At 40.6% G+C, this 16,645-nt stretch overlaps 1 protein-coding gene across 2 annotated transcripts in view; it reads left to right on the top strand.

The window, feature by feature from the left end:
- Window positions 1-3,992: 3,992 nt before the first annotated feature.
- FBXL4 (F-box and leucine rich repeat protein 4) overlaps window positions 3,993-16,645 on the top strand; it is a 58,551-nt gene continuing 45,898 nt past the window's right edge. The window contains exons 1-3 of one of the 2 annotated variants that reach the window (XM_071446268.1): window positions 3,993-4,120; window positions 9,996-10,167; window positions 10,759-11,353. In XM_071446268.1, the coding sequence (XP_071302369.1) occupies window positions 10,845-11,353 (509 nt within the window). In that variant the 5' untranslated portion in view covers window positions 3,993-4,120; window positions 9,996-10,167; window positions 10,759-10,844. Of the gene's footprint in view, window positions 4,121-4,320; window positions 4,639-9,995; window positions 10,168-10,758; window positions 11,354-16,645 lie in introns of those variants that run through there. The other variant, XM_071446276.1, reaches the window with a different exon arrangement.

Raw genomic sequence — 16,645 nt, 5'->3', positions numbered from 1 at the left:
TCAGTGCTGCTTTGCAGTTAGCACTTGGCTAAGTTTGTTGTATTAAAAATAACTCACTGATTAAAATGATTTCATTATTTTTAGGGTTCAGTTTAACACTTTAATATACAAAGCTTTGCAAAGTGATAACAAAATTCAGATCAGCTCCCTGCTGGGAGCAGGACCTGGTGACTTAAAAGTCAGCTAGTTTCCTGCATGAATTGTTTACTTACAAAACGTTTTCTCAATAAATATGTTAGAAGCAGCAAAACAGACCTCCCTTGTTTGCAAACTTTACTAAAGTGTTACCCTGTTTCCCCTGGGAGTTGTCTTCTAAGTGTTTGCACAAGGCTCAGGTAAGCCTCACTGCTCCATCAGCAGATTCTTTGTTCTCACTATAAATCCCTCTGCTACATGTGCTTTTCCAACAACTGCTTTGCTTGGAAAAGTGGATCTGGACATCTTTTGTGAGTGCAGAATGTAAATGAGCCTTTGACCTCCAAAGACCAATAGGTGTGTGCTATCTTTACCTCCTCCTGTGGAAAGTTTCTCTCTGGACATTTTAATTGGTCATCAAAATGGAGCCTTGGGATGAGTTGAAGTACCTGACTGTGGACTCGAGGCCTAGTCACCTGTCTTGGGAGCCAAAAGTCATGAAATGTCACCAGTCATATCACTCCTTTATGTACCTTTGGTATACACACAGACATAACTTTTTATCCATGCCACCTACATGGCCTTTCCATGCTCTATGGCTATTTTTGAAATAACAGTATTCCTACTGACTTCAGTTAAGATTTCCCCTCATGAGCAAGACATACCACTGGTTATAACAATGAGAAAAACCTGAAGAAGAAGCAGGATGCTGTTAAAACATGAATTTGGTGATTACAAAGTTTGATTAACACAGAGAAGCCAAGTCTCACTCTTATGTTACAAACAGAAGGTTTCCTGTACTGCTTTACCAGTGTATTTCCTTTCAACACAGTGGACTGTTTCTGGGATGTATTCTACACCTAGTTTTACTGCTGATGTGGATATAGAAATATGTATAAAGTGTTTATGTGCCATAGCTCACTGGAAATTATCTGTCAGCTCCAGATGTGGATAACTGTTGAATAAAAACAGATCATCAATTGATTTTTGCAAAGGCTGTGGAATGACAATTTGACAGTAATTTGGAGCACATCTTGAATGCGCATAGCATGACTTTGAGACAGCAGCCTAGACAAAAAGGACACTGTCACCCAATGCCCCCTATCCCCTTCAATACATACTAGCCTTTCTGCAGTTTTAAAATGCTACATGCCATTGAGCAGCTTCTGTGAATAATGATGGAGTTGGTTTTGTAATTTCTCTAGCTTGTTACGGATGTGTTCACACATAGCACATCCTTATTTTCTGTCTGAAAACTTGAGGATGGTCTATGTGAAGTGAAGAGAGATGTACTTCCAAACAGTGACAACTTCCATGTCCCTTAGGCACCCATCATAGGAGTGAAGGGGATATGTTGGATCACCTGGAGGTATCCAGGTCTCCCTGTGATTTATATAGAATAAGCCCAGCAGACCAGAGCAAATGCAGAACTTTGACAATGCTAAATTTAAGAGCAATCTGTTCCAGCCTCTGTGAGCTGGCAGATGAGTGGACTGAGAGAAAAACTTTTCATATCCATCTAGCTTTTGCAATGATACAGAATTCAACCTCCACACAACATTAAAACAAACAAAGGACAGGAATGATTTGGCCAAACACAGACCTCTGCACAGATGTCTCTTGCTTGCTTTCTCTTTAAAGCTGACAATAGACAGAAACTTTTGCATTACTCTTCTTAGGTGATTGAATGCTAATAGAAGGGGTTAGATAATTTGTTAAATTAACCAATTAAATGAGTTAGATAAATGGTGTGTTCCAAGTATTTTCTCTTTCTTCACCTAATTTGAAAAGGGAGGATAGCATGAGAGGTACAAAACCTAAAATGAAAGCAATAACATAAATAAAATAAACTACAAAAATTTCTTTTCATGCCTAACCTATTTTCTGACTCACCAAACATTCATATTCTTGTTTCCAGTTTTATTTTGTATTAAACATTCAAACTTTGAGTTGGACACTCCCTGGGAAGGTGGTTATTGAAAGTACCTTTATAAATACTCTTGTAGCTTGCATCTGATTGTAGGATTGAGGTGAGGCATAAATGATGCCAAAAGGCACTCTACATTGCTGTCACTGAAACCTGAAGAGTCAAGCTTCCTCTTCCATGGAAGCAGAGCCTTAAAATTTGGGGCTTGAATTATTTTTAAATAGTTCAGTGGTGTCTGAGGCACATAAAACATGTGTGTACGTGTGCATTTCTGTATGTGTGCACAGGTGCATGCAGGTGTATGAATCACCTAGAAGCTGGTCATCCTGGCATGTCCCTTGTGGAAATCAGGGTTGTGTGGTGGCTTGTCTGCCACTGCAGTTAGCAACTAAAATGCATTCTATACTAAACTTATAGATTTCTATATTTGAAATTTATTATAAATGCATAGAATTTATATTAAAGCATTATACAAAAAGCACCTTACATAGCAACTATTTGCATATTTTCTGGACTTTTAGAATTATATTTGACCACCTAGTAAAAGTCAGCAACTCTATTTTCTACTGCATCTGAACAATCCCAGGTACCATCTAGCGTGGAGCCTTGCTGGAAACCTGAGGAGACCAGATGGAGTAACAGCAATTTTAGTGATTATTGCAGAAGGTCTGACTGGAAGAGGTGGTTGGGAGAGAAAGCACTTGTGCACCAAATTAAATTATGTGATACTTCCTTTGCAATACACCAAGAGGCACCACAGTGTCCTGGAGTAGGTACTCGTCAAGATCAATTAAAAACAGGGCTGCCCTTATGACATGCTAGGAATTCAAACATGACATTGAAAGCATAACCCAGCTGGCCTGGGGCTAGGGCAAGACACACTGCCTGGTTTTCTGTGAGAAATCAAGCCAGGGCTCATCCTGAGCGAGTGGGCTCACAGCACCTACCTCACCATGGCCTTCATGTCTGCAGAGGTAACAAGGCACACAGCAGAGTGGGCCTGAGTCACAAAGCACAACATCCAATAATTCAACATCCTGGAGGGAAGGGATGCCCTCCAGAGGGACCTGACACACTTGAGAGGTGGGCTGGTGTGAATCTCATGAGGTTCAACAAAGCAAAGTGCGAAGTCCTGCACCTGGATTGTGGCAATCCCAGACACACCTACATGTTGGACTGAGAGCCGCACTGTGGAGAAAGGTGTGATGGCTGATGAAAAACTCAACACGAGCCAGCAGTGTGCACTCATAGTCCAGAAAACCAATGGAATCCTGGGCTGCATCAAAAGCAGTGTGGCCAGCAGGGTCAGGGAGGTGTTTTCCCCCCCTGTTCTGGTGAGATCCCACCTGTAGTACTGTGTACAATTATGGTGTGCCCAGCGTAAGGATGACATGAAAGTTTTGAAGCAAGTCCAGACTAGAGCATCTCCCCTATGAATGCTGAGCAAGTTGGGGCTGTTCAGTCTGGAAAAGAGATGGTTTTGTGAAGACCTCATGGCAACCTTCCAGTATCTGAAGGGGCTGACAGGGAAGCTGCTGAGACTCGGCATCTGTCCTTGTTGTAATAGGACAAGGAGTAATGGGTACAAACTGAAAGAAGGGAAATTTATGTTAGACATCGGGAAGAAATTCTTAACTGTGAGGACGGTGAGACACTGGAATAGGTTGCCCAGAGAAGCCGCGGATGCCCCATCCCTGGCACTGTTCAAGGCCAGGTTGGATGGAGCTTTGAGCAACCTGGTCTAGTTGGGGGTCTAGTTGGAACCCTCTGGTCTGGGGGTCCCTACGCACGGCAGTGGGGCTGGGGCCAGATGATCTTTGAGGGCCCTCCCAACCCCTTGTCATTCCAGCATTCTCCCATCCCACAGCAAACCCTCCGAGCCGCCGCTCGCCGGGCCCGCCCCACGCCGGGGCTCGGGCAGGCGCAGCCGCCGGCCCCGCCCCCGCCGCGCCGCTTCCCCCGGTTCCCGCCCCCGCCGCCCTCCGTGCGCGCTGCTTCCGGCGGCGCTCGGCGCGGCGGCGGCTCCGGCGGCCCGGGCAGCTCCGCCCTCCGGACGGGGTAGGGTGGCGGCGGCGGCGCTGCCGGGCGGGCGCGGGGGGGCCGCAGCGCCGGGCCCTGCAGCAGCCCCGGTGCGGGGCCGGCCCTGCGCGGCGGGGGCGGGCGGCCGCGGGTGTCCGCTCCCCGTCCGCCCGTCCAGGGCTGGCTGGCGGGGCCGGGCCGGGCCGGGCCGGGCCGGTGCTGCTGTCGGGGAGGGGACGCGGAAGGCATCGGCGGCACCGGGCAGTCCCGTCCGCTGTCCCTAGGCCTCGGCGGGAGCTGTCCCCCCCGGGGAAGGGAGCGCCCGAGGAGTGGGAAGGGGTAGGGATGGGATGGAGCAGGGAGTCCGGGAGGAACAGTGCTGGGACCAGACAAAGCGGGCAGGGCTGGGCACAGGTTCTGCTCCTCTCCCCTGCGGGTCCTCCGCCGCTGCTCGGTCCCTGCAGTGTTCCACACTTACACGGCTTCACCCCGATCACAACGCGACAGAAAGCAGGATAGGAGCTGAACTAGCGATACTATTTTATTTTATTTTTTAGGTGTGTACTTTGGGGTGCTTCACTTCTTGTGGATTGTTATTTGCTACCAGTGCAGGCTGACAAATGGACATCAATTGGATGTGAACGGACATGATTAGGACGAGAGAACACAGTTTAAGCTGTGCCAGGGGAGAATTAAGTTGGATATGAGGAAGAATTTGTCCACCAAAGGGGTGGCTAGACACTGGAATGGGCTGCCCAGGGAGGTGATGGAGTCACTGTCCTTGCAGGTTCTTAAGGAAACATGGCACTTAGTGCAATGGTCTGGGTGACATGGTGCTTTTAGGTCTAGGTTGAACTTGATGATCTCGGAGGCCTTTTCTAACCCAATTGATTCATTAATTCTGTGACAGTGGGAGGTACCAACTACCTAAAAGCTATGGTACCAACTGGCCTAAAAGCTGTGATCCGTGCAGTGAGGAAGCCACTGACCAACAAGTGAATGTTGTACAGAGTATAAGAGTATAAGTATCATACTGCATGGAGAGGCAGTATGATATCTCAGGAGAAAAGTGAAAAGACAAATGCACACAAATTTCTTTTTAAAAGTAGTATGGGGAATTTAAATTTTTTTATTTACACGGAGGGGAGAGTTTCACCACAGCTGGAAGGGTTGTTGGTCAGAATGAAGTGGCATAATGCTGGTAACTTTAGGCTGTTAATAGGAAGGGCTACCTGATGATTTACTCACGTTGAGAAACAATTTCTGTTATCTGAGAAAGCTGCCTCCATAAGACAGGGTGGCCACTTTGGATGTGTAATAGGTGCCAAAGGAACTTTTGTCTCCATTGCATCTCTGTGCTGAACCACATCATGAGTCTGGTCCTAGCAGGAATGCAGTCAGTGAAGTAACCAGAAATTCTTGGATTTTGCCTGTTTTCGTGCTCATGAAGGCAATGTAAGATTTTAGATAGATAAAATTGCCATATATTACAATCTTTTTCAAACAGTGGAATTATTAGTTAGAAGTGTGTGTGAAGTGGCTTATTTTAGTGCCAGAATATATTATGGAAAGAAACACAGCAAATGGGGCCTGAGTTTAAAGTATACTGTAATAGCTTATTAATTTTTAATTAATAATAGCTTCTAGTTTCAGCAAGTTGAGTGTAGATGTTGGTATAATCTTGGTAATTAACAGCAAGAGATGCTAACCTGTGGTATAAGTACTCTGTTTTAGACTGTAATGTAAGGATCCAGTATTCCCTCTGTGCATTAGTGTTCAAAGATAATTAAGAGATTTCCCATTTACTGTCTTTTATCTAAGACACACGTATTAAATTGCATTAATCTTTCTTCAGAGATCATATGAGCCCTTGTTTTTGTCATTTATGCATTCTTTGTAATTTGTCAATGTTGCTGTTTCTTTTATAGTCAAATGAAGAAGAACTGCTCACTGCTCCCAAATGTGAGATTAGCAAAGCTGGTGTAAACAGGAATTATTACTTCACTGGCTTTAAAAATCAAACCTGGTGTATGCATGACTAGCATCTACAACATTTGCTTCTCTTGAAATAGTACAAACTCTTTCCTATCATGTGCTTTTCCAGGGATGGCTCAGGGATAAAATGTGCCATATTTTTTTTCCCTAAATCTAGTATCTGTTACTTGTTATGTTTTCACAGACATCCTTCATTTCACAGCCCTTTGAAATCTCAAGTATTTTTCTGTGTACTTCCCACCTTTTCTCAGCAGTCTGGTTGGTGAATAGCTCTACTTTCTGCTTGTATGGGGTAAAATTGTGGCTGTTGAGGAGTTGTGTTTGCCAAACTAACCAAAATGAACAGGTAGAATCATAGAATATCCTGAGTTGGAAGGGACCCCTCAGGATCATTGAGTGCACCTCCTGACCCTGCACAGGACACTCCAGCAGTCACACCGTGTGCCTGAGAGCATTGTCCAAATCCTTCTTGAACTCACACAGGACTGGTGCTGTTACCACTTCTCTGGAGAGCCTGCTCCAGTGCCCAGGAGTGAAAAACATCTCTGAGTGAAAAACATTCTCCTCATACCCACCTAAACCTGCCCTGACTCAGCTTCATGCTGTGTTTTCAAGTACAGGAGTCATTAATTGGATGGGTTGCTTCAAAGCTTGAAAATAGATTTGTATACAAAAACTGCCTGTAAAAAGGCAAAATAGAGTGAAGAGATCTAGTGCTTTTGAATGCTTTAGCTTAATTAGTGCCTTTTCCCATGAGATCTGTACAGAAGCTGTAAGATGTTTTACTTTGCCAAGGTTTTCTGTGCTTGGAAGAAGGAAATAGTGACTTACAGTCTTAGAAGCCTTTCTGTATGTATAGCAGGAAGAAAAGAAGAGTTAGAAAAAGGTAGCTTGCCCATATAATTGAAATAGTTATAAATTAAATAATAGTCTGGGTAGGAGAAATTGTAAATGATGTGATGGACTTGAATGTATTTTGAAAGAAAATATCTCTTAAAAAAATTTTATTCCAAGTCTAGTCCAAAGTGGTTTTCTGGAGTCCTGTCTGTAAAAGCAGAGATTACATTTTGGTAGTCTTTTGAGCTCGTCTGACTTGTGGCCTGTGCAGTCTTGCTCCCCCTTCAAGCCAGGACTCACCAAGATGGTTTGGGGAGATCAGACTGGAAACTGGTTCTGGTGTTCCATAGCACTATTTCAGTCTATTTAATGGTATTGCCAGGAAAAAAAAATACATATAAAAGAAACTAAAGATGTAGAAGGCTGCTGCTTGGGGGGAGGATAAAAAGACACACAAGAAACCTTTATTAGACTTTAGTTTAGCATAATTATGCCTGTACCAAAAAAAAAATTAATAATATACAACAGGCCAAAGACCCAGACAGAGATCAAAAGGCATAGTTACATGGGCCTAAGTGGATCTCTTTAAAATAATCAAGCAATTTGAGGGAAGGGGGAGCTTTTGACATAAACTTTTCATGTACATGAGCTCCAGAGCTGTTTATCTTGATGCTTTGCATAGACCTGAGTCTGCATTTTTATATTTTTTTGCAAAGTTAAATCCTGTTAATTAGAAATCAGCTTGACTTCTAGTTGTTCCTGAAAAAATCTCTTTGTATCATTTGGCCCTACTGATCTGTATTTAATGTAATTCTTTCACTAGCTTATTATCCTTTAACCTCTGAAGCAATTTTTCATTTGTCTTTTTAAGGCTGCACAATTCCTAATGCTTCTTTTAAAGTGCCAGAAGAAGAATTCCTATTTGTATTGTAGTCCTAATGGTTATTTAATCCTTCTTTTACAGTGGTTTTTTCTTTCTTGTTATAAGCTACTATATCTTATATTGTTTTTAACTCTTTCATTTGCCTCCACTTCTGTTGTTTAGACTAGTAAGTTTACATGAAAGCTTTCTCTTCCTACTTATATACTTTTGACCTGTTGACCAATGCCAGCCAAAATTGATGAAGTTGTGTCAGTGTCAAGGATTTCAAATTTTTACAGGTTTTATGAAATTATTAAGTTGCTAGAGGGAGAATGACCCAAATGAACATTACTGCTAATGGAAAATCTGCAGCATGATTTCAGGTTATTTCCTCTCTTAGACCTGGCTTAAACTGGCCAGCTAGCTGATGTACAGCCCTGAACTGTTGGATGGTTTTGCTGCTCTTGGACAAGCTTAGACAAGGAGCACAGCTGGGTTTTACAGTGCCACAAGAACTGCAGGCTGTGGCCAGAGGAAGCCTGGAGTTTGCAGTGCAGATATCAGGTTGTGTAGGTTGCATATGTGGGATAAGTGATTCTCACTGATCTTCAAGTACCACAACTGAATGATTCTTAAAATTGAGATCTGTAATGCCGTATTTTTCTTAATCATGAAAATTTTGAGTTTGAAGGTGGTGTATATGCTGATCTAGCCATGATTTCAGGGCTTGATAGCAGAACATCTGTTGAAGTTTAATGTCTGTTGGCATATTCTTTAAATAGATCTTTCTTTTTAAGAGGGGGAAAATCCAGGAGGAGAATGTATTTGTAATCTTTACTTACATCTTACATCAAAGCATCTCTGCTTTGAAAAAATAAAATAATAACTATTTTTGGTTTGGAGTTGTTTCTTTTTTTTTTTTTTTTTTCTTTTAAGGAGGAAAGATTCAGGGTTGTGCTATTTTTTTTTCCCAGTGTCTTTTCTGAAAGGTGGCTTAGGTTGTTTGTGGGAAATGTGACATTCGTGTTTCAGGGGAGCCTGAAGTAAATCTGGCATATTGTTTTATGCATTCCCTTCTGCACTAAGTATCAGGAGTCATTTATGTCCTGGACAGCTACATCAACATGTGAAACTAAACAAAAGGCCAATAATAGTAGAAAGCAAGAAAGTGAGAATTGAGCACTTCTTTAGTAAACTTTCTGTGCGGAGTAAAATGGGCAAATAGTGCAGCCTCTCCTTATCTGTTATCACAAGTGCCTTCTTGCTGGAAACAGTTATGCTAAAACGAGCTGTTTGTACATTTCTGTGTGTTTGTGAGTATGGGAGCAAGCAACTGACCTAAAAAACATACTGTAGGTCTGTGTAGAGACTTTAAAAAGTTTCCATTTGTTTAGTAATTTACCCTACTTTAAAACTTATGCTCCCAGAAACGCTATAGTAGGGTCTCACTTGTACCCACTGCAAACATTAAATACGTGGTTTGTCTGCCTGGCAGTGTGAAGCATCGTGTTTGTTGTTACTTGAGGTGTCTTCTGCAATAGAAGGGTTCACATCTGTTGGTTCAGAGATTACCACAGTGTGTATCCTGAGGTAAACTAAGCGGCAATTCCCGCAGGGGCTGTTGAAGAAACATTTATTCTATTTGGAGTCATGCTTAGTCATCCCTGTTTGGCCTCTAATGGGTTACAGGCAATACTCCTTATTCTCTCTTGGTAAAGCTGGTGGACAAGTTAATGAGAAGGCCAGTTTGTGAGAAACAGTTTGTGAATTCATAACCCTAGTGTGTCATGTAGTGCCAGCAGAAATCAGAGAATACACTGCACATTTCGTTGTGTGTTGGTAAAACTCACAGTTTACATCACGCAGGTATGGAGCAGCTGCTCAATATGGGACAGGCATATGTAAGAGGATCTTTATTAGTAGGGAATATGATACAGCCCTGTGTCCTGCAGAGAACATTCAGCTATAAATGCTTCTTCACTGCTGTAAACAGAAAACTTTAGTAAAGTAGTTAAAGTAGCTTACCTTTACTTTAGCTTTTTCTAATTGCTAAACCTGCTTATTAGATTGTTTTACCTGTGTTGGTGTCGTCCGTGTAAAAGACATTGATATTCTTAATTAATTGTATATATTTTGTGTCGGGTTTTTAAAGTATGCAGATCTAGTACATTTTGTGTTTAACTGAATTGCTACCTTAATGAAAATATTTTCTCTTGTCAGAATTAAAATGCTTTCTATGGGGACTTCTGCTTCTGATGCCAGGACTCTTTTGAAGACCTCATTTGTTGCATGGTTTAAAGGAAGATGATGTTGTTAGTGAATTCTGAGCATCCTTCAGGAGGCTGATGACCCTTCTGTTGTTGGTGTGTGCTGTCATGGACAGCTTCAAACGGTAAAGGCAGTATTTTTGTGGCTCTGTTTCAGATTAGTGCTCTGATAGAGGAAGCAGTGGGTGAAGTTTAGATTACCAGCCCAAAAGCTCCTTCTTTTCACTCTTAAGATCATTTACTCTTCTTTTAAGAAAGTAAAACCATTCACAATGGTTTTAAGAATGGTGTCTTCACAATGGGAAGGTGTATCTTCAGATATGCTTTCACAGTTGTTTACAGCATGGGCCAAATTTAATTTCATACTTGAATTAATTTCCCTGAGTCACTGCAATTTTCTTTTCTTCTGATAAATCCCTAAAGATAATGCTTATTTTGACCATTAGTTCTTTTGTTGCTTGAGGGCTGGTTTTGGCTGATGTTTGTTCATAGTCTTCTCTTTTTTTTAAACAAAAAATAAATGTCAAGTAAGGTAAAAAGTAAATGAGAAGCAACGCTTCGTAGCTTCCAACTAAACAATTGTCTTACAATAGAATACAATAATTTATTAATATTTCAGTAGCAGTACTTTGTTTAAGACAATATTCAAAACAGCACAATTTGCTTTCTAAGAATCCTGTATCTGCTCACTGTGTTTATTCATTCTGTTTTATCAGCTCAGCTCTTTTCCAAAACACCACAGGCAGTTAATGCAACTTACAAAGGACTCCTGACTTTTTGCACCTTCCTAAGACCTATCTAGATGCCACCAGTGTTTCCCATGTTAACAGTTCTGAGCATGTTTTACTACATGTGCCTTCGGCGCCGGGCTAGGACAGCGACGAGAGGAGAGATGAACAGTCGGAGGGCTATTGAATCGAACACCCGCGCCTTACCTATCAATGTTGAAATAGTTCAGTATGCCAAAGAAGTGTTGGATTTCAGCTCTCACTATGGCAGTGAGAACAGCATGTCCTATACCATGTGGAATTTAGCAGGGATTCCCAACGTGTACCCTAGTTCTGGTGACTTCACCCAGACCGCTGTCTTTCGAACTTACGGGACCTGGTGGGATCGCTGCCCGAGCGCTCGGCTGCCTTTCAAGAGGACCCCATCCACCTTCTGTAGCCAGGACTATGTGGAACTTGCTTTTGAAGAACCAGTTTATCCCACTGCAGTGCACATTCTGGAAACCTATCATCCTGGAGCTGTAGTCAGGATTTTGGCATGCTCTGCAAATCCTTACTCACAAAATCCACCAGCTGAAGTAAGGTAATTTTTTTCTTCTTTATGCTTTCCTGTGAGATGTTAAATGCTACAAATAGGGCTGTTTAGTGAACTTTGCTTCCTAATATTTATCAGTTTTGATTCTGACTGACTAAAATTTTCTTTATTTCTTCATGTTTTTAAAACTGTGGTGTCTCATTTTGATAGCAACTTCAGAGATGTAGACATTTTTTAGGAATTAATGCAACTCCTAATATCAACTTTAATTTGTGTAATGATAGTTTTGATGTTGGAATTTTTATGGGCAATGATTACTATATCTGTATAAAACCCTACTTCTGAAGTGGTAGGTCTGAGTCTTCCTTCAGTAGGAATAGAAAATTGTGTAAAAGAGGTTGAGGATTCATGGCTGCTGTATCATCCTGCTTCAAGTAGCCATGGGCTCTTTCTTCTCTGCATGCTTTAAGTTGAATGTATAGTACAATTAGGTGCTGTAACTATTCATATGGAAATGAAGCTGAAACCAGAAGCACAGAATAGTCAGACAAAAGGTGATACCGTTTGTCTGATCTTTATTTTTGGTATGGTCAAAGGGTGGTGAGCTGAACTTGTTTTTACACTCACTTCATCTAAAAGAAGCAGATATGGTCCTGTTGGTTTTCCTTACATTGGGAAGTCCTAATGAAATTCCAGTTGCAGGATCAGGAGTGTGGTAATCTGGGGAATGGTAAGATAGTAAAGAAAAACACTGTGTGTGAGGTGAGAAGCTCTTAGTGAGGAGGTGAGGAAATAGGAATGGAAGGAGAAAGTGAACAGGTCAAACCATCTAGTGGGGAAAAGCATTGGGAAAAGCTGTCAGGATATGCAATTGAAATATTCCATATCAAAAAGAGATTAAATCATACCAAAGATAGAAAGGAAGGGAGAGCTGATAGAAGAAATACTAAACAAAATGTGTCCTGTAAAGATTAGTATGCCAGCAAATACTATATTGCTATGAAATACACACTTTGGTGGTATAAGCAGTGCTAGTGTGGATGCTGGGTGATTTTTTTACTGACTTACCTTTTACAGATGCCACTAAAAAGTATGTTTTTAGGTCTAACTTATTATCCCTTGCTTTCTAATACCGGGCCATTGATGTTCATTCAAAAACTTTGGAAAATCAGGTGTCATGGTTTATATTCAAAATTCCCAGTTAATATATTTTGTATGCTTCTGTCATCTGCTCTGGTTAAGTGCAGTTGCTTGTTTTACAGTCTAATGAGAATATGATATGTTGTATAGCTCTAAAGTAAACATCTGAATTCAAAGAACAGTGATAGGTCAAAGTAATAATAACAGGCCACCTAACTTTAGAAGTATGAGTGCTTTTGGCACTGTAATACAGAACTTATTTCCAGACTGGTATGTGGTGAAGGCAGCTTTAGACTTTCAAATTCAGAGCCTAATGTGAAATGACTTCTGGGCAATTACTCTGTGAACTTCCATTTTACTTTTTTATTTTGTGATGTAGATCTTATTTCTTTATGGTGAAACACAGATGGGAGGAAAGCTCAAAAATAGTTAACTGAAGGACCTGTTTAATTAGGTACACAAAAAAAAGAGAAAATTGTACAGAGAGCTAAAGGGAGACGAAAGTGAAAATACCAATATAAAACTTAGGTTATGTGCTTTATGACTTCTCTTGAGGTGTGGTCAGAGTGAGAGCTCAGATGTCCTTCATAACAAAAGATGAAGTTTCTGTACAATCTTGCTTTTTAATTTGTAGGCAAGAATGCCCCCTGTCCTGCCTGCATAGGTTAACATTTCTGGTTGGAAAAAGGTTGTCTCAGGCATCCTTGGAAGGAGTAGTCTGTGCTGCCTCTTCAATAATTGTTAGTCTTGATGCTAGAGAAGTGTTAGAGGGATGCTTTTTTTCTGTTTGCTTACCTTTGCTCTGCAGGACTTGTGTGTTTGGAGCTGAACATTTGGTTTGTCTCTTTTTTTCTTAAGAAGGCCATGTCTTATGTATGGTGTCATGAAGGGAAGATGAAGGAACCCTTTCTCCACATGAGGGACACAATATTTTTTCTCTGTTCATTTGCTCACCTTTGTGAGAGGAATCTGAAGAGTTGCAAGAGTGCAGTCTCTTTTCTGCTTCTGTTCTTGATCTCTTGTTTTTACTTCCAAAAATTCTCTGAGATATCAACTAAGAATTCTTGTTTTTGAAGATGGAATGCTGCTGTAATCTCAGGTGATTCCTTGTTTAACTGATGTTTTAGTCTTGAAGCACTGCCATACTATTTTCTTCTGTTAAAAAAGGCCATGACCTACTTCCTCAAAAGGCACTTAGAACTTTGTTTTCCTCTTCTGACTATTTTGATACTTTGTTTTTTGATACTTGAGTTATTACCAATGAAACTTTTCAGTGCTGCTTGGTTTTATCAGCTGACACTGTGCATGTTTCTGAACACCAGTGTAGAAAGGGCAGGTCATTAGGAAAGTTCTCTTTCACCAGCTCCTTCTTGATATACAAAGAAGGCCAAACTGTCAGTGAAGTCGAAACTTTGTTGAGTACAAAAGCTTCTAGGCTACAAGTCTCTTTATGAGGACCTAGTGTATCACAGTTCTTGCTCAAGAGAATTTTACATATTTTTATTAAAAAATTGCTAGCACCCACATACTTGGTCAATGTATTACTCACTTTATGCTTCAGTTGCATGAAAGAACAGCTCATGCAGGTGTTCAGAAGATGCTCTTTGGTCGTGTTCCTTTGGTGCTGGTGCACTGAGCACTGCTATTGCAGCTTTATATGATGCTGTCTCAGGTGAGCTTTTTCAGTGTCTTTAGAGGTGGGGGTCAGATCTTCATGGAATGGGAATAAGCATTTACTTCTCAGAGGGTTTGTAATTGTTTCTAAGTAATCCTCATGCTTAGAACATGACAGTTTGATGTTTTTTTCATTATGGTTTAACTGGCATCCAGCAACTGGAGGATTCTCTGTCCTCTCATATCTTTCACTGCTTCAAACACAAAAGGCATTACATCACTTTTCTCTACATAAAACAATTTTTAAAAATCATCAATGTCAGAGGAACTGCTGTTCTAACACATGGAAACCTTTTGTGCTTTTCATTTGTGACTCTCATATCTTGACTAGTGAGAAGTGTAGGTAATTCCTTAAGCTATACTAACATTCCATGCATAGATTTGTTATGTGAATTAACCAAGGGCAGAAAACCCAAGAAAAAAATATTAGTCTGAGATTAGGGACATGTTGTAACATAAAGTCTCAGTTTTTATGTGGTGAAGAAACCAATCTCTATTTTTGATTGTGTTGTGTTATGATTATTTTACTAGTGTGGCCCTGGGACTTTGTACAGTAGTGCACATTCTGTGTTTGTAGGGTTTGGTGACAATGCTGAATTGTCACCAAGCTTCAACCAGTGGAAGAAACAGAGCTCTGCACACATGTGGTGGGGAAAATGCAGCATAAGCTGAACCCAACCAAGAGTGTTTTCTTTGTTTTTCATAGTGTATTAGATTGATGGGCAAATTTTAGCTAGCCTCTGTGATGAGAAAAATGTTTTTTTTTTCCTGTTTATTTTCCTCCTTTTTTACCCAGAAGGCTTACTGTTGATGATTCCCTTGTGGCTTCTTCAGTGTTAGCCCTTTTGATACATTTTTAATAGTTAGTTGTTGTTAGTCTTTGTTTAAATGGGAAAGTCAAAAATAATTGTTTCAGAACTTCTCCAACTTTTTCCTGTTATAAAAATAACTTAGGTTTTTAAGCTTGTAATATGAAACAAAAAAGTGGTCCCTATTCTCCTGTTGTGGTCTTCTAAAATTTTATTTGACTGTTGCTTTTATGTCATATATGGTTTATACTGATACTGTACATTCATGTGCTTTTCTGAAGGCTCAAAATCAGAGATTCCTAACAAGTCTGGAATCTGTGGCTGTACTTGGGGTAAAATTTCATAGCATATGTACTTCCTGCAATGCAATGATTGCTTCTTCAATAATTAGAGATTATCTTGTGATTATTTTTTTCTTGTTTGCTACAGATAAAGTGTGACACCTATTAGTTTTTTTCTCATGGGTGAGATACCATGATCATTTGTCTGGGACCACTTCCATTCTGCCTTGTGTATTCCTGTTTTTTATTTCTATTTAATTTGCTTAATTTCATGTTGTTTAGGATTTTACTAGAAAATTGAGCATGGCTCAGTATTTCCAAGCTTAACTGAATTTGCTGTATGCAAAGTTTCTTTCTGTTTCTGAAAGTCTTAAAGCCTGTAGAGACAGAAGCTGCTACAACCCAGAGCAGCAAGCTAATGAAGATGGACAAAATAAAAGGCTCCCTCTCCTTCCAATGAGAAATTTATTGTATTTAAGCAGCCTGGACAGGGATCAAAATGTTTTATGGAACCTCTCTCTCTGCCCCCCCTACCCCCTTTAAAAAAGGGAGTGAAACCAGAAAGGCAGTGTACTGAATGTAAAACATCATGAGTTCTTACTTGTAGAGAGTGGCATTCAGATGGTTCTTTCACTCTACCTTTTATTCCCTGAGAATCTCAGATGAAAACACCCAAAACACTGCTGATACCATCAACACATTCGAGTGTGAGAAGGAACCTTCAGGCCTGTATCTCACCTATGTGTAACACACAAGTTCTAGACATTTGCATCCTTACTTAAAACTTGTTTTGACATCTTCAGGCAAACAGCTTTTTCTTATTTCAATGCCTGTCATAGAAAAATGAATTCTGAGTTTATGGAATACAGTCATTTTTGAGAAGCTCCTAAAAAGCTCATGTAAACAGCGCAGTTACTTGAAGTATCTTTTGCTGTTTTAAATGTCCTCACCATTCTTGGAGTCCTGTCTGCTGTCTCTGGTATTTCAGAATTAAACTCTTGGTAGAAATGAAAATTTTCTTCATATTTTCTTGTGATAATTAGACTGCTTTGAACTCTGCTTATCAGCTTAATCTGAATGATTCTTAAATTGTGCTCATGATCTTGCCAGTCTCCCCTGCCCTTTGTGTTTATGAGCTCACAGCTGAGGTCAGGGGTACACTTTCCAGGTTGGTTTGAACTAGTGTGCTGAAGCATCCCTGGCATGTTTGCAGGCAGGAGATGTTTTTTCCTAGGTAATCTACAGATTTCTGCTGTGCAGTTGCTTGGCTAAGAGCAGCATGTGATTATCATTGTTGCACAAGTTGCATTTTCATCAAAGGTGTGGTTATATTCTCTGAGATTCCTTATGTTCTCCTTGTTGGTCTATCTGGAACTCTCCCTTCTATTTGCTTTTAACTCAGCTATTAGTTTCTTGAGGCAAGGCATTTATTGGAT

Source organism: Agelaius tricolor, unplaced genomic scaffold, assembly GCF_023055355.1.
Source record: "Agelaius tricolor isolate 1412-34295 unplaced genomic scaffold, bAgeTri1.0.p SCAF_1, whole genome shotgun sequence".
Lineage (NCBI taxonomy): Eukaryota > Metazoa > Chordata > Aves > Passeriformes > Icteridae > Agelaius > Agelaius tricolor.
Note: the sequence above shows the minus strand (reverse complement) of the source record. Positions and strands in the feature narration are given on the sequence as shown.